The sequence below is a fragment of the Paramacrobiotus metropolitanus genome, unplaced genomic scaffold, assembly GCF_019649055.1.
Source record: "Paramacrobiotus metropolitanus isolate TYO unplaced genomic scaffold, Prichtersi_v1.0 Parri_scaffold0000037, whole genome shotgun sequence".
NCBI lineage: Eukaryota > Metazoa > Tardigrada > Eutardigrada > Parachela > Macrobiotidae > Paramacrobiotus > Paramacrobiotus metropolitanus.
In genome coordinates, this window is record NW_026570257.1 from 1141826 (window position 1) to 1160293 (window position 18468).

The 18468-nt window shown below is 43.8% G+C and overlaps 1 protein-coding gene across 3 annotated transcripts; it reads right to left on the reverse strand.

Annotated features, from left to right (window-relative positions):
• Positions 1 to 10648: 10648 nt before the first annotated feature.
• LOC129589898 (mucin-19-like) lies at positions 10649 to 17610 on the reverse strand. Of its 3 annotated transcripts, none has more exons than XM_055484803.1 (6): positions 17418 to 17610; positions 17030 to 17176; positions 16308 to 16484; positions 15942 to 16233; positions 11389 to 15555; positions 10649 to 11328 (listed from the first exon to the last, which is right to left on the reverse strand). In XM_055484803.1, exons 1-6 carry the CDS (start codon positions 17541 to 17543, stop codon positions 10862 to 10864), a joined length of 5376 nt encoding a protein of 1791 aa, XP_055340778.1. In that variant the 5' UTR covers positions 17544 to 17610; the 3' UTR covers positions 10649 to 10861. The 3 variants fall into 3 exon arrangements, with proteins under 3 accessions (XP_055340778.1, XP_055340777.1, XP_055340776.1); XM_055484802.1 differs by having other exon boundaries at positions 10650 to 14562; positions 14623 to 15555; XM_055484801.1 differs by having other exon boundaries at positions 10650 to 15555.
• Positions 17611 to 18468: the final 858 nt, after the last annotated feature.

Here is an 18468-nt window from a genome sequence, read left to right on the forward strand (position 1 = left end):
CAACGTGGAAACACAGCCGAGCGCCGCGGCGGGTCTCGGAATGCAGGCAGCGCTCGTGGCCCTTATTGCCCTGTTTGTTGTGTGTGTAGATTGTGAAAACTGGACGTTTTTACAATATCGTTTTGAGTTGTGTAAATACAAAGATATGTCAGAATGTGTGTGTATGTGTGTATGTGTGTTGATGGGTTTGCGGTTTTGCTTGTTTAAATGACGGTTTTAGATGTCTTAGATTCATAAAGCTATGTTCGAGACTTTTTATTTTATTCGTTATATTTGATCAGCTGTTCTGTGTTGTGCAAAAGCGGAATTCGGAGTTAACCTTCATTAAAATAATCGCAGGTTTTGTATAAATTCCGTGGTATTTTCATGACGGACCAGTGAGTTAACAGCAAAAGTACAGTAAAACCACTACAAAAACAGGAACGAAAACGGAAGAAATTCATAAAGCTATGTTCGAGACTAAATAAATTTTGAATTATTTCAATAAGCTAAATCTGAACCATACAGAAAACGTACACACCAGATTAACGAGCACTGAAAACGAACAGTACCGTTTGAGAGGCTATTGTTACAATCTTATTTAGTTTTTTGCAGCATTATCAGTTTTCGCGCCGTTATTGATTAAGTGTCAGCCACACAGCGGCACAGGCCAGCTGCGGTGCAGCGTAGCGTGAACGGTCAGTTTGATTGTTATTTATTACCCGTCCTGTGGCCGGCAATAAAGCATGACCGCAGACTACATAGCACGATAAGGCCGAAAAATTCCAGAAATTACCCAGCCTAGTCGTAAATCGGCCATTTTCCCGATTGAAATTTGATAAAATAAATTCCCTGCAAATTAGTGGTGTGGAAAATTGCGGTCGAATTGTCGTCCTTTGGAATGTTAATTTGTTGTTTGCTTGTTTTCCTCCATTGAAGCGAGGAGCATATGAAGATAAGAAAATACGAGTACATAAGTGTGTGTTTGATTTTTGACCGAAATGTGACCAATAAATTTGCTCCTAAACCACGCGGGCAATGCAAACGTAATTCTGCAGTTATCTAAACGAGTTCGATGTTGACGATTAGAGTGCAGGACAATTGCTGCAAAATATGCGAATAATTTTATCTAAAAATATGCGAATTAACTATATTTTATGCATACGTGTTCAATTCTTGCAGTATCCGCGGTATTTAATCCGGATACCGCGGTGGGCCGGTAAGGTAGCCGTAATGTCTTTACACTTATACACGCTGAACTGGGTAGAATTACCTTTAATTACGGGTTTTGGTGCTTCAGGGAACTTTGCATTCCAAAAACATACCATGTTAATGAGGTGTGACGGCAAAAAAGTACTGAATTTTTCCACAGTGTGATTCAGTACCAGAAAATTCCTATATACCGTGCTTTAGGCTTTTTAAAGTTTTTTCTTTTGTAAAAACGTTTTGTATGCCGCCATTGTATCCAGATATACGTATCCAGGACTGTTTAGACGAAAAGATATACGCTCTGAGCGGATATCAAGATTCAGATCTATATGGCCACGAATGGGATACACCAGAGCCGGCAAACCAGAAAAGACTGACCAAAACCAATATTATATTCTGAAAGCCCGTAGTCGAAAACCCGGCCAGATAGTATTCATTTCTTTCAAAACCTCTCCCGCTTCGAACGCCAAAGCGGAAGAGCTTTGACTACCTTCACCAAATGTAGCTTAAATTATTATAATAATAATTGTCATCGTGGTATTTTTACCCAGACAGTTGCCACGTAAACCAACTAAAATATACTAAAGTATTACCCACTAATTAAAATATCAGAATGAATTCAATTAGGAGACAGTTATTACGACAAGAACGACTAAGTACATATCTAACGTCTGTCTGTTCAATCAGTGATAGACCGAACTACCGCCACTGTTCAGTGCACAAAGCGTTATTTCAGGGGGTGACCAAAATACCACTATATTCTAGTTAGAATAGCCCGCTAAGACAGTGAGCGACTGAACTACCACTATGGATAGCTATGTGAGCGTTTTACCGAGCTGTCATTACTGTCCAGTGTACAAAGCCGTTAGGGAACGAGTGACCGAGCTGTCATTATTGTACAGTGCACCCGAGTAACCGATCTACCAGTCTACCACTGTAGTCCAGTTGACAAAGCCAAAAGGTACGAATAAAAACGATTAAAACAGAAATTCGAATCGACCGCCCGTAGACAACAAGAAATGCGGAGGCGAAGCCGAGGTGACCGAGCTACCACTACTATCCCGCGCACAGAGCCCAGTACGTAAACGGGTGCACAGAGCCCGGTAGATGAGCGGGTGACCTAGCTACCACCGTTGTCCGGCGCAGAAACCCCGTAAGGTGAACTAGTGACCGAGCTACCACTACTGTCCGTGCACAGAGCCCGGTAGGTGAGCGGGTGGCCGAGCTACCACTGCCGTCCGGCGGAGAACCCCGTTAGGTGAAACGAGTGACCGAGCTCCACTACTGTCCAGCGCAGAAAGTCCGTTAGGTGAACTGGTAACCGAGCTACGAATACTGTCCGAGCACAGAGCCCGGTAGGTGAGCGGGTGGCCGAGTTACCACTACTGTCCGGCGCAGAAACCCCGTTAGGTGAACTAGTGACCGAGCTATCACTACTGTCCGTGCACAGAGCCCGGTAGGTGAGCGGGTGACCGCGCTGTCACTACTGTCCGTCGAGCAGAACCTTTAAGTAAGCAAGTAATCCGGGTACCACTACTGACCGGACATACACCACTTTCCAGTGAAAAGAGCCAGTGAAGTGACGAGTCACCGAACTAGTGATCCAGTGCACTATCACTGTTTCGAATTTCATACTTTATAGACTGATATTTCGGCTTTCTTTTCGGGTAGGGGATATCTATATCGTAAAAATTATCTGTATGTACAGCCAGAGGGAATGTTTTCATGGTTGAGAGAATCATGAACTGGCTTTCAATTTTTTCATATAAAAGTCGTGTTAGCCCTATTGCATATACCGATCATGTTTCGTTTCGTTTCATGTTATTCTAATAAATATTCATTCAAATTCAATTAAAATGGACATGGACCACAAGAAACGCGGAGGCGAAGCCGAGGCTGTTTCTTGTACTGATAAAAGCTGTCATTATTAAACTTGTGATTACGAACTTTAGGATGTGGCATGGAGGTCAATGAAATTTATCCAGTTGCAAGGGAGATGGATATATTAATGATGACAAAGTTAGTGCTACAACTTTGCCTGTTAACTGTTTGCATCTTGTTGTCACTTCGATACAAAGTTTTCGACCAAAGGTCACTCGAGCATTAACTTATTAGCTACAGTGGTGTATATAATATAGTACAGATGTTGTAGCACATTGCAGCGTGGGTAGCTTACCGGCAATTCGAGACAAAACCCTGACTCCTACGATCCTACCTGGATTGTAATCACGACGAATTCTTACTTAACGTACACTAATGTGTACTTTAACCTGGCCAGAAAGTACGGTTGGAATCGCTTTGGGATGATTACCGATTACACTCTCGCTGCACGACGGTTGCATTACCGTAAATCACGTATCCTTACAATGGCGCCGTATAGCGTACTGTGGTCTGTATGGCGCCTGCTGCCGTTTCGATGGAAATCAGCCATTATATCCGTGTTGGCTTCTCGGACTCGGAGATCCCAGAACCCGAGTTCTTTATCTGGGGGTGTCTTAATTTTCGGAGAAAATAGCTGAGTTTCTAAGGTTTTTTATGTTACCAGGTGTATGCTGATCTCATGCGGACATGTCCGGGAATGTCCCTCGTAAGTAATTATTGCCCCCCTTATTATGTCCCTCGTAAGTAAAATTTGCTGTAGTGAATTTTTTAATTACAATTCTTTACCTTTTGGCCCATGTACAGAGCACTGCTTTAAGCTGCTAACAAATTAAGTAATCCTGCCCGAAGTTAGAAAGTTGAAGAGATCACTGATACACATACGTACTTAACAGTTTTCTGAATTCATGTTAATTTCGAAGAAGGTAACAAGTGCAGTATAGTGTGTATTTGCACACCTTTGTATCGGTTCATAAGAATAATGTTCTTGATGTCGTTATTTACTGTACAGTAGATATTCATCAAATTCACGACAGCCTGCACGGATCCGACACCATAACATGATAACAAGATGTTGCACGCTTTACTAATAAAAATCAAAATCAGACTGGGATCGGATATGGATGGTAGTGCATGTCTCCCTTTTGTAAATTAAACAGTTGTACTAACAACAGTTAAGAGTTGCATTAATTTATTCAAGAAAAAAGGATGTGCTGATCTATACTTCAAATTTTCCAACATTGACAGCCACATTGCTAACCGTTTGATACGAAGTATACGGTATTCATAATCAACTTCGAGTAAGAAGTACAAACTTATAATAATTATTATTAACTGTATGCGTGTATTACGTACAGGGTGTATACAAAGTATAAATTTACAAATGTGCGCCATTCCAGCTGATATTCAGATTCAAATCTATAGTTCGCGCACCCGTATTAAAGCCTGAAAACCAGAAGACATCAACGAGAATCAGCAATATTGTTGAAGTATGAGTATTCTGGTAACCCGGCGAGCTACTTAGCATTCCATCAATTTTCTTTCTTTTAAAACCGCTCCGCTTCCACTTCACTTCCCGCACTAAAACGGATAATATTGAACCGAAAACAAGTGAATAACCGTTCATCCATCAAATGTTGAGATTTATTATCATGCTAATTATTGTGCCAGCTGATAATGTTGCCGCGCTAACGTCAAGTAACCAACTAACATTACGCTATGGTTAATTAAATCTTTATTATTATGATCCTTGCACTGTACGTGTAGGGTACCTAGTAACCTTTTATTGCACATGGTACGGTAACGCACATGCTAATAAAATTTATTTGTTACATGCGGAGTAAAACACAAGCAGATGTGGCCTTCAATAAACAAAAATACTTCTAGTATATAGATAAACCTGATACTAAACAATAAACCTGAAACTCGAGGGATATTTTGTAAAGCTTCCGATCGTCCAGCTCCAACTGGCCTATACCACAAATAGTATCTCATATTCATTTACGTGTGGTGACAGTTACATGGTGTCGATCCCTCGTCAGAATTGTGATATAGTTTATTGTCAGCTTTTGAATCAAATGTAGATATTAGAGACCATGTAATAACCCTTAGATTCATACTAAAATGACCGATTTCGATATGCGTAATCGATGTAAAATATATTTATTCAGGTATATAACAGCGATCTTCTTTTAAAGCGCAGCGGCGATGCCATTAACAATAAAAACACAATCCGCTAACAAAAACCATTATTTCATGAAAAAGTACGGCTCAGCATAAAATCAATAAAAGGAAACATGTGGCATTCAGATATAAATTTTGGATGTCGACATCCATGCGTCTCACGGCGATACTGCTTTCCGGAAACCGATGAAACAGAGCCTTCATTCATCAATCCTGCAAAAAATTTATTCAGCGCATTTTAACTGCAGTTAGTTTAAATATCTCTGGATATGCATTCACTACGGTCAAGTGACGCGACAACTTTTCTTCTCAATAAATTTTCATAAAATGGCAAATTTTAGATTATTTCGTGTAGCCCATGCATGTTGACATGCAGTTGCATTTGAAAAAATTAAAAATTAAGAATACTGTTGCAGGTAAAAAAAATCAGTTAAAGGATAAAAAAATTCAAAATTAAAAACATATGGCTTTATTTAAAGTTTTTTGGAAAAGGAAACGTTTCTACGATTATCATTTTATTATCGGTCATACTACAAGCAACAAATCTATGCGATTTGTAGTTTAATTTTTTGAAAAATAAAAGAAAAAAATACGAGCTTAAAGTGATACGCAGATACAATTTTTATTTACCATCCAGATAAAATTTTTGTTTATTATTTATTGGAAACCTCCAATTATTTAAACGCTTGCATGTCGACATGCACCAAGGCAAAACAGGATTCTAGCTGAAAATTCGTTTTTAGCAAATCAAGGCTGTACTTCACTGTAGTGCTGGCGATTAAACTAGTCATCTGTTTCGTGAAGCGATCCCATCTCAAATAAAACCACCACTAAAATGCGGGCTTTTTACGATCATTCATCAAACATATACCTGCAGTCCTACTGCATGTCGTCATGCACAATCTTCCCGCTGTGCAACATGTTGCAACGACCTGAAAACATTGACCCAAAATAAAAAATGATTTTTTATTAATCCAGCGTTTAACATTTGAGATTTCATTGAAATTCTCACCGTAGAATCAGTTCAAAACTTGTGGGGTCCTTGCAGCATCGCAGACAAGAACGCGCTCTTGCGTGTCTTCCATAGACGTGCTGCGTCTAGCAGCTTTACGCTACAGAATGCCAGCACCATCACTTTTCACGCAAATGCTGAAAAGGGATCTGGCTGTCGACAGCCATAAAACGGAAAACTTGGAGATGGTTATGAAGAATCTTAATTGAAAAGCCTGGCTTTTAGAAAGTCAATAATTGTGGATTTTAAAGTTAGTTTCTTACTTTCCATAAGCCTGGACGGCACAACGGCGCTGAACGTGAACGTGCTGTGAACAGTGAACACTGAATGCCGCTCGACCAATCAGAGAAGGCATAACAGCAGCTTTCACTGACTGAACTTTGCAGCAAAAGTTTTATTGTCACGCGGGCTTTTACACGCTAAATATTTGTATGCAGTGCACTCAGAAGCAAAGTGAACAGATAAGTCTTTAGAAAAATTGCATTTATACGAATATTTTCGGAATGTCTGATACTTTATGTCGGTCGACCGACATTTGATTTTGCACCGAAACTATACTTTCGTTACTGATTGCATATCATGGCTATACAATACCATGCGAAAATTTAGCGCGCAGTGATTACGATACATAAACTGAATCAATTTTCTGGCATTTCCACTTTGTAGACAGTTTATGCCAATCGACTAGCAAAGTTTCTGTTTTTATATACTTACCAGTTAAATCACTTAAATGTAATTAATATTTTGTGACAAGGCAGATAAATTTACAACGTATAAACGGTTTTTACGAAACTTTTGCTTTTGCCAGCAAATGGATGTAACTTCGACACAAATTTGTGCTGATATAAAATCTGGTTTCTAAACGGCTGCCCGAATTTTGCCGTGGATATATGTTGTTATAGAGTGCCGATATGTTGCAGTATTTTGATGTAATTTAGAAAATACTTTTTATCGTGGGGATCACCTGTACTCGTACCCGATAACGAACAGAACAACCCGGTTTTTTGTGTTGTGTTGTGTTGCTTCCCACTGCGCATTGGCAAGCGATCTTTCTACGGCGCAATTTAAAGTTTTCCAGCAAAGGACCGTCTGCAACGGATCCCCCACTTAAGAGACCCAGCATTGTTAATTATTATGCGCACACTTCTCCAACGTTTGCCGATCTCGACATTTTGCTGCTTTCATTGATTAAGCTATGTAAATTGTGCCAAGATGGATTATACAAATCTTAGGCACCCTTTTTTGAATTTGAAAGTTATAATAATATTATGTGAAAGGAATATAATTCACATATTCCAAAAATTTATTTTATCATTTTATACAGTTGCTATGACCGTAAAAGAGACTGTGACGGAGCAAGTAAAACTCAAAACTGTGGGCCCGGGTGAAAACGGCACAGGAGTGCCGCTGAACCTTTACGACAGCGACTTGGCTGATGTCCTGGCGGTTGGGAGGATGCTCTATGACAGAGTCATCGGCATCTTCTCATATCTGTGCCAAAAAGGAAATCCAGGACGATTTACCGGCCTCGCAGATCCAGGCGACCTTGCCATCTGCAATCCCGACGCGGAGGAGGTCAGACGCATACAGAATGATCTGGCGGCAGGAATGGAATGCATCCAGGCCCTGTATGGCTCAAACCATTTTGTACTGTCACACAAAAGGCCATCCGAGAACACAGTTCGCTTGTACAACAGTATGAATGCTCCGCTGTCGCCGCACGTCCAACTGCAACTGTCCATGCTGTACGGTGGCGAACAGAATCCGGTCACCGCAGTATTTCCGATTGTCCAGCTTCAGTTGCCGGGGTCCAATCAGTGCGGCCCGATGGTGTGTTCCTACATTGCTGAACTGATCTCTGGAGTATCGCCGGCGAGCACTGTATTCGCGAAAGCGTCAGCTCAAAGGGAATGGTTGGCCGGAGTGTTACAGGCTGAGAAAATCACACGGTGTCCTAAACGGCTTGGGAGGAAGGCAGTGAATGAGCTGACTACCGCGAAAGATGACCTTCTAGTCACAGTAGAAGACGCGATACTAATTCGTTCTAGGCTGGCTGATTTGCCTAACCGTCCTATTATAGGCTGGAAAGCCTGATGTGCATAACTCGACGCCAAAAAAAACTGCTGTACTATTCTCCGAATTACCCGAATAAAACTGGATTACTATTAATTTTGAGAATACAAAATCTGTTATATATACAATTAAAATTAAATTAAAAAGGGTGCCTATAATAAACGGGGTGTGAAAAGGGGTGCCTATAATAAACGGGGGTTTTAGGGGGTGCCTATAACGGTTTCCAAAAAAATAAGCAACATAAATAAAACGTATAAATTGAAAACCATAAAATTCTATGACCAAAACGTGGTATCGACATTATTTCTGCGTAATTAAATATATTACTACCGCTTGTTCTGGGACCAAAAACCTGAAACTCGTTGGTCTTGCCTCGCTGGCTTTTAACAAACGTTAAATCTACGCGTACCAAAACTAACGCCTCCACTGTACTGTTTCCGGATTGCCAAGGACTCTAACAATACCGCGTACTGCCAAATACCATTTTTTTAACAAAATTGTAACCGAATCTCTTGACGCTTAAGCCGAAACGGTGAATAGTAAAACTTAGTTCAGTAAAATAAATATATTTCATATAATTAACCAGGCGACGATACAATATATTAGTAATCATATAGCATCAATATGTATTATTGTATTACGTAACAATTGTACATATAACATATTGTATTAATATATTAAAATCTGTCATTTTTCTAGCGTTCCTGTTTTGGTTTGGCTTTGAAGAGATTACGATAAAAAGATAATTTTCTCGAATTCTCTGTTTTGAGAATCACCGTACTCCGATCACCGTCGGAGATTGTTACAGTGAGGTGCGTGGCAGATTAGTGTCACCGCAAGCCGCATTAAAGGTAGTTTTTTTACACAATTCATTACAACTCAACCACAGGTTGTTGAGAGTGGCAGGCAGGGCCGGCTAAGAATACGCGTACTACACAGATTATTTTGTACCGTGCTACAGGTGCAGGTGAAACTGATAGCTAGCATACATCACCAAGAAATGATTACAAGTAAATCGAAGCAAGATGCTTGAGAAAAAGTCGGTTATCGTAGCAGTTTTGCAGAAAACGTAGGTTGCTAATATATTTCCCATCGATCTGCTTATACTAAGGAGGACAAATCCACGGGCGCGAGCCCGTGGAAAGGATTTGGAAAGGAAATTGCCATGGAATTCCATGGAATCCGTGGATTTACGGAAATCCAAACGGATTTCCGTAATTCCAAGGATTTCTTAGTTTTCGTTGGAATACCGTTATTGAACTATCTCTTTACATAACTATGAACAAAAAATCATTTTGATTAACTTCAGCTGCTTAATTTCTGCGCATTCGTCATTAAAAACTTCATTTGAAACTCTAAACGGATTAAAGAAACCTAAACATTTACTATCTGCCTATCATAAACCAAGGCAGACTGGCAGTAATATGCTGCTGTAGTATAGACTGTATACTATACAGTGTATAGTATACTAAGTATAGTACCGGTACGATTTACGAATACTGTCGGCCATGCATACGCAAGTTGAAGAAAGCGAAAAACAACATCAAAAGTCGGCAGATTGTAGATTGTTAGCTACTGAGCGCTGCCCTTAGATATCTCCGTATCATCCTTTCCAAGAGGATGACTTTGATTTTTCTCTTGTTTTGGTCAATTTAAGTATACGGTTTCATATTTTGACTTACTTTGATAGAAAAATTAAAAATGATTGAACTCGAAATTTCTGAACTCTGCAAATGTTGAAGAGCGGTTCCTTTACGTTGCAGCCGGTCGAATTTCTGTTCTCTGTTTGCTCTTTTATGGATTTTTTTAAGTTCATGCTTCGAAATATTATATGAGCTAAGTTTTTCTAGTATATTTGTTTTGCCAGGAAATCTGAACACCGGGTGACCGAAATATGCAAATTTTTGAAGAAGAACATTGTTTTCTCTCGGATAGATCAAGCAGACTTCCTGATCTATTGAGAATACAAAAGAAACAAAATAGAAACAGTAACGTTCGCGGCTACTATACTGGCGATTACGCTATTTTCAAAATAAATCGTTTGAGACCGGAAGACGAGGTAATGTAAAATTTGCAGCCGCCTGTCGAAAACAACACGAAAATGTTTTGTTTTCATTGTTTTTCCCTGACATTTCTATGCGCTTGGAATTCCAAATACAGGAATTGGAATTCATTGAATTCACGGAATCCAATTTCAAATCCGAGCCGCCCGCGAGGAGCACGGATTTGGAAATTGGATTCCCTCCGTGGAATTCCATTTTCCTTGGACGGTCGTTCCTTAGCTTATACGAACGTGCACAGAGGAACATGGGAGAGCTCCAAAATCAATTTTTTTCAATATGTATTGAGTATAAGATTACAGCACTGACGTAAACAGCTTTCAGTATTCTTTTGATTTTCTACCGGTAGGAAGTTTCTCAATATAATTCTCATACACAACTATAAGATCAATGGTTCTGTTTTTTGAATAAAGCGTCACTGACGACTGCACAGATATCTGCTCTTAAAATTATATAATTTCTACGTTTAGCCGCCGCGTCCCCCCATAAACTGTTGCATGAGCATCAGATACTGCAGTAGCTGATTCAGCACCTGGTTGTTATGATTCGGTGGACGGGTCGTGGCGTGCGTCGTCGGCCGGTAGAACGGGAACGCCGGATGCGGCGGCGGTGTCGGACGCGTTGTGGGGCGCGGTGGGTGTGGCCGTGTGGTCGGGCGGGTCGGCGTCGTGGTGCGCTGGGTGGTGGTGGTCGTTGAGCGGGTGCGGCGCGGCCGACGGGTGGTGGTCGTGGTGGTGCGGCGGGTGCGGGACGGTCGGTGCGACGCGGTGGAAGGGGCCGATGAGGCCGGTGCAGTGAAGGCGACCGACGAGGCGCGCGTAGTGGACGCAGCCTGGGACCCGGTTGTCAAAGCCGGTGCAGAAGTGGGGGCGGCGGTCTTCCCGATGGTGCCGGAAGTGGATTGCACCGTGGATGCGGTAGTAGGGGAACCACCTGTGGTAGCGGAAATCGGTGCGTCAGTTTGTTCGTTTGGCGAATCGGTTGGATCCGTACCGGAAGTTTCCGCTGGTTGGGTGGTTTGCTCCGGGCCTTCACTGTTACCGCTGGAAGTCGATTCTGATACTTCATTTGGTTCTGACGTAGCAGAGGACACCGGTGATCCGGTGCTTGGTTCATCGGAAGTCTCCTGACCGGTAGTCGAGGATCCACTTCCGGTTGTGGTGAAAGTGCCGTCTGGCCCATCAGTATCACCGGCGCTGGACGTTGACGCTGGATTTGGAGAAGTTATGCTGTCTTCCGACTCGGTGTTCCCGCTGGCACTTGTTCCATCATTTTCGTTCGAACTCGTTGTCGTCACCGAAGTCAGTGAGTCGGTTTGCTCACCGGAAGGCTCGCTGGACTGACCGGCACCGGTAGTTGCAGTGGCGTCCGGTGTTTCCGAGCCGCTGTGTGACACGCTGAACCCGGTCGTTTCGCCGGTTTCGTTCTGGTCGGATGATGGCGTTGACGATGTTGCGGACGAGTCTCCAGAGCCTGTTGCCGGGTTACCGTTAGCTTCGGAGATCCCGAATGAGCTTCCCGTAGCGGCACTGGTCGACTCGCCGTTCGTACTCGGTGTGAATGGAACTTGCGACGTGGAGCCGGCGTCGGAGGATTCCGTGGTGGAGACGTCCTGCGTCTCGGAACCGGTAACGGATGTCGTGCTGGGTCCGGTTGGGTCGCCGGTTTCATTTTGATCGGTCTGTGGATTGGACGACTGTTGTGTTGAAAGGTCATTCGTATCCCCGGAAGTAGTTGAGCCGGGTGTCGTGGATTCATTGGAATCCGCATCAACCGTCGATGTCTGTGGTGAAGAACCGGATTCTTGACCATCGGGTTGGTCACTTCCAGAGGTCGTCGGCGAGTCGTTGTTGCCCGCGGTAGTAGTAAAACCGGAAGTCGTTGATTTACTAGAAGAATCGGAGTCATCGGTAGATGTCGTTTGAAACGATGCACTCGAGTCGGAACCGTCAGGTTTACCGGTTCCGGATGTGGTCGACGAACCGTCGTCACCTCCCGCTGTACTAGCACCGTAAGTGGTGGACCCCCCGGACGCATTGGTATCTCCGGTAACTGATGACTGGGAAGATGAATTAGAGTCGGAACCGTCGGGTTTATCGGTTGCGGACGTGGAAGAACCGTCGTTATCCTCGGTTGTGCTGGAACCGGAAGTGGAGGACGAGCCATCGCTGTCCGCCGTTGTGCTTAAACCGGAAGTGGACGAATCTGAATCGTCGGGTGTAGACGATTGTGGTGATACGCTGGACCCGTCGCTATCAGACTGCCCGGTTACGGGGACAGATGACGGGGTTGGGTCATCGCTATTTCCGTTTGTGCTGGAACCGGATGTGGATGACTCGGAATCGCCCGTCGATGGCTGCGGTGATCCGCTTGAGCCGCCACCGTCCGGTTTATCGGTTGCGCTGTTGGTGGCGCTGTTATCTGTTTGATCGGAGCCGGAAGTGGTCAGTGTCGACCCGGTGCCGGTTACATCGTTATCGTTACTGTCCGATGTTGCGGTTGGTGAAACAACAGTTGTGCCGTCTTGGTTATCGGACTGGCCAGTAAATGGTAGGCTGGCACTTGTGGTAACGGTGGAGCCAGTAACGGTACCAGCATTGGTTACATCGTTGCCATTGGATGTAACGCTTCCGGTACTGGTTACATCGTTATCACCAGTTGTAACAGTTCCGACACTGGTTACGTCGTTATCGTTACCGTCGGAAGTAGTAACGATGGCGGTGACGGCTCCGCTACTGGTTACATCGTTATCGCCACCATCAGACGTGATTATGGTGAAACCAGTAACGGCTCCGGCACTTGTTGCACCATCATCGTTACCACCAGTCGTTGACATTATGGGAGCAGTCGTTGTTTCGTCTTGGTTATCCGACTGGCCAGTGACCGGAACCCCTGATCGTGTGGTAATTGTGCCACCCGTAACCGTTGATGCCGGTGGTACAGTGCCACCGGACTGACTGGGTTGGTTGGTCGGGTCGAAGTCCAGAATGTCCGAACCGTCCGTTGTCAAACCACTCGGTAGGTTGGACGTCGTAGCGCCGGTTCCAGTGGTGCCGCTTGAAAAGGTCACACCACCGCTGCTCGTCGGTGTTACCGCACCATCGTTGTCATTTGTCGACGAACCGGAAACGCCGTCCTCGGATGTACTACCGGTTGACGACATCGTTGTGATGGACACAACCGGTGTGTTTTCATTATCACCTGTGTTACCGGTTGAAACCACCGTTGAAGCACCCTCGGAAGGACTTTCAGTGGTGAAACCTGTTCCGGAAGTTGCGTCACCGTCGGCGACGGTCGACGCTGAATCGGTCACCGAGCTCGAGGCGCCGGTATTCGATGTACTTCCGGAGGAAGTGGCCCCTGTTCCAGAAGACACCGTGGATACTGCGTCATCGCCCGTTGTGACGAAAGTTCCGCCGGCCACCGGCGTGATGTCGGAATCGGAATTACCGGTTGATCCACTATTTGCCAGGGAGGTGGTTGTTTCTTCGTTATCGGTTGTCGATGTTGGGTTTGTTACAGAACCAGTGGGAGCAACGGACATCGGGCCAGCCGTAGTGCTTCCGGAAGTGCCCGCACTGATCCCCGTGGATCCTGATCCTCCCGTTGTACTGATGGCTGATGTCGTCCCGGTAACGGCGGACGTGCTCCCGGAAGATGTGGATCTGGTTCCAGAGGATTCGGTCGACAGTGCTCCGGGAGTTGTCAGCGATGTTCCGGAAGTGGTGGACGGTGCGGGAGTGGTCGACGATGTTCCGGAAGTGGTCGACGCCGAACTGCCGGCTGTACTTCCTGGTGAAGATGCGCCAGCTCCGGACGTCGTGGATGAGGCGGTAGTGGTTGCGGACGTTGGCGTGGTACCAGTGGGCGTGGTCAATACGCTGCTTTGTGGCGAACTGCCTGTCGGCGTCACGCTCGCTCCAGATGAACCCGTTGATGCCGTCGCCGAAGTGCCAACACTAGCACCGCTCGACGTCGAAGATGTTCCAGCAATCGTGGTCGACTGAGCGGTATTTCCAGTGACACCTGGGGACGTCGTAGTAACTCCCAATGGAGACGTTGATGTTACCGCGGCGGTTCCGCCGGACGCAGTCGATGATGCAGTTGAAGTAGGCGAACTACCTTGACCGGAAGTGGTGATGGCTGATGCGCCGCTCTGTGTGGAACCTGTCCCGGAAGGACCCGTTAATGTTGTTGCCGAAGTCACAGTCGATGCTGTTGATGTACCTGAAGCGGTAGTCGATTGCGCAGCTATCGTGGAACCGGCGGACGTTACAGTAGCTGCCGTTGAGGGCGCTGGTGTGCCGGTAGCGGTTGTACCCGCTGTCGCCGAAGATGCGGCCAAAGTGGGTGAACTACCTTGACCGGAAGTGGTGCTGGTTGCTGTCGACGTAACGCTTTGTGCCGAAATTCCGGTGGACGTCGTGCCGGTTCCGGAGGAACCCGCTGATGTTGTTACCGAAGTAGCAGTCGACCCTGATGAGGTGCCAGAACCGGTAGTCGATTGGGAAGCTCCAGTAGTTGCCGAAGAAGCCGATGTTCCGGTACCGGTTGTGCCGGATGTCGAAGATGCAGTCGAAGGGGACGAAGTTACTTGGCCGGAAGTTGTGGTGGATGCCGTGGATGTGCCGCTTTGTGCCGAACTTCCGGTTGGTGCCGAACTCGTTCCGGATGAGCCAGTCAATGTTGTTGCCGAAGTAACACTACCGGTCGGCGCCAGTGATGTGCCAGAACCGGTGTCAGTAGTGGTATCGGTGGATGTTGCAGTAGTGGCCGAAGCGGAGGTTGGCGTTACATTAGCGGTTGTGCCAGATGCTGTCGTAGGTGCCGAAGTGGACGACGCCGGTGCACCCGTCGCGGTGGTCGCGCCGGACGTCAATGCCGGTGTTGTCAGACCATCGGCGGTGGTTTGTGGTGATATGTTGGCGGATCCGGTGGTTGTGTCAACCGAGGTGGACGACTGTGTAGTGGAAGTCGTCGTGGATGAGGCGGTGCATTCCTGCATCAGTTTGTTGAGTTCCGTGACGACATCTTGCAAAGTGATTGTGATGGCCGGCTCTTCAAATGTGGAAAGCGGGAATGTGGCTTTAAAGATCTGCTTCATCTGATCACCGCGGAGTTTCAGGAGACCGGCATTAATTCGTAGCTGAATAATAACATCTATAAAAAGGCAAAGAGGTAATTCTGGTTAATTTTCGATGTCCAGTTAACAGTACCACTACCTAGTACATGTACATGTACACAATACGCTGTTATTATTAAGCAAAAAATTTGATACTTTTCATATAGACAGATAGATATACAGTGTACATTTGACTGCGGTGTATGTAACGTTTGTACATATTATATGTGCATATCTACAATTGTATATTGTAGCCTACACTGTGCATTACTACCATATTATTGTACAATATATACTTATTATACACTGTATTTATATAATAATTATTAGAATAACTATAATAACCTATTAATGTACGCTTTCGGCTGCTAAATTTATGCCCACAAATACGAGGCGTATATGTGTACCATAAAGGTGACCTTACTGTTTCGGACAGCCCAGGACGGTGTGACCGTTTTCAGGACGGTCTGCTTGAGGCCGGTCAGAGGATTATTGTACTGGAGATTCTTGGTCAGTTTGTTATCGGTCACCGGTGTGCGTCCAATGAAGACCGTGGTCCCATCGAAAGCCTGTGCTAGTGCGTCGTCCAGTGCGGATTTCGGGAACAGTTTCCCAATCGCCGATGTCAATGCCGCCCCTGTCGCTCCCGCATCCCGGATGTCGGATGAAGCGGAGCTGATCATGTCCGATTTGGACGTATATTGGTCCAGATTTTGCTAATAATAAATGATCTAAATTAATTTCGGTAGATCGGTGGTTAATTAATTTTTTTACATAAATATAGATATACCTTGATGCTCTGCAGCTGCGGTGTGATGGACCATGTACTAACTCCTTTGGGCGTCAGCGCTTTATTCAGGCTGGATATTTGTGTGACGTTCTGAGTGAAGAACGGGACGCTAAACAGAACATTCCGGTCCTTGTACACTCCGTCGCTTTCCACGGCACACGCCATGACATCCGCCGTCTACGCCAAAATGGAGTTAATAAACAGACAGTTTTTACAGGGCTGTAGTCAAAATACTAAAAGTTCTCACTATACTCCTATAATACGGATCGTATTTTTTTCTTTATTCACAATGTCAGCGAACACCACTCATTAAGCAGAATCAAATGAAAAATTGGTCCCAAATAACTATATAGTATATAGTTATTTCCTATTACACATTGACATCACACCGTTAAGTATCGTTTAATATATATATATATATATATATATATATATATATAAGTTATATATATAAGTAACGACAAAATTATGACTTATTTGTGTTTATGTAATGACTGTACCGTAACAGAATCTTGTTAACATATAATGTTTTTTTATTTATGTATTATTGTGAGAGTCTTCCACTAAGAACCGCCAAACAAACCCGATATTATAAAATAAATAATTACCGTAAGTATCAGTACATTACAAATAATTTATGTTTTTATATGGTCTTGAATTGCCCTTCGAATCAAAGTTTGCATCTGCAATGCACAAATTTTTAAATGAAATGTGTGCCTTACGCCGTTTTCCAAAGCATTCACGGCATCGTCAAAATTGCTGGCATAAATGGGAACTGGATCAATGGGATTATCCGGGCCTGCGATTTTCAGTAAAATATTTTGGAAGTATCCGGGAGGCATACCCACATTGTTGTATAAATCATCGATCTGTAATCACGATCCAGACACTGACAATTTTGAATAAAACATTATACTGATTTATTTACTCAGGTTGGCGGTTCAATACCGTCTGAGTTTTTCTGTCAAAGTAAAACTGATAACTTTAATTAAAATAGTTGCAGTTATTATACATTAGTTACAACTTCAATTACAATTATAATTATTTTGTAATTTAACTGTAATAATAATTAACATTAAAATTATTAACATTATAATTACGCTTGCGTACCGCTACGGTGACGACTTTGAGTGGCTTGATAACAACAGTGGGATCTGTACATGCCGGTGAAGCCACTGGCACAAAACCAGCTAAAGTCAGAGCAAATACAAAGGTCACTCCGGTACTGCGCACCATATTGTCACTCAGTTACTTCCGGCCAGTATCGAGAAACGTGTACTACAGAAACACTCAACTAAAGAAAATGTCCTATTCGTTATTGAACTTCTCATAATCAATGGATTCACGTTTTTCCCGAAATTTTCTTTGCCGTCGCAGCAGAAGTGTGAAGTGGGTGAAACTGCTGAACGCGGTAAGGTTCTAACCTTCATGATTCAGCAACATGCCGGAAACTCAGGAATATACACCGTGTTGCCGTGTATCTAACCAGGTAGTATTTACTTCGTAGTTAGACTGCAAAGAAAACGCTCATGCATATAAATATGAGAGTTTCTGAAAAAGTTCCATTTTCCATACATAGCCTTGTAAGCGGACCGATCTTAGAATAATGTGTACAGTACATACAGCCTGTAACAAGTGTATAATATACAGTATAAATCAGTTCATGCAGCTCACGGGAATTATAGTCGTCAGCCAGAGTCAGTCATATGCATACTACTTTGTATGTAGATATATCATATATGCACTCGCATTAAATAAACCATAACCTTTTTTCCTTTATTTCGGCAGCAGCCAGTTCATATAAGAATAAGCTTGCGCTGGTAGAAACTAATTAAAACGATTGAAAATTTAAAAGGCACATGCAGACCATAATCTCCATATAAAGACTAAGTGAAGTACGTACTCGTATTATGTATAACTGTAAAAGTATTAAGTGTATTGTATTCGTAGCCAAAGTGCCATCGTCTGCACATTTCCATAAATACAAGTATAGATATTAATGACGTTGAATATCAAATAGTTTTATAAGTTAACATAATCAAGCTTTGTCAAATGAGCAGTTTCCGTACTCGTATATGTAGAAAGAAGTATGCCGGAGTCCGGAGATAAAAAAAAGATAATCAACGAGCACCATTAAGTAATCGTACGATAAGCGCTTAAT

Coding starts and splice junctions, on each gene's coding strand:
- LOC129589898 (XM_055484801.1), bottom strand. CDS start 17,543: ATGGTGCGCAGTACCGGAGTGACCTTTGTATTTGCTCTGACTTTAGCT. Junction 16,234..16,307: donor CGCAGCTGCAGAGCATCAAG/GTATATCTATAT, acceptor ATTTATTATTAG/CAAAATCTGGACCAATATAC. Junction 15,556..15,941: donor GTCCTGGGCTGTCCGAAACA/GTAAGGTCACCT, acceptor GCCTTTTTATAG/ATGTTATTATTCAGCTACGA.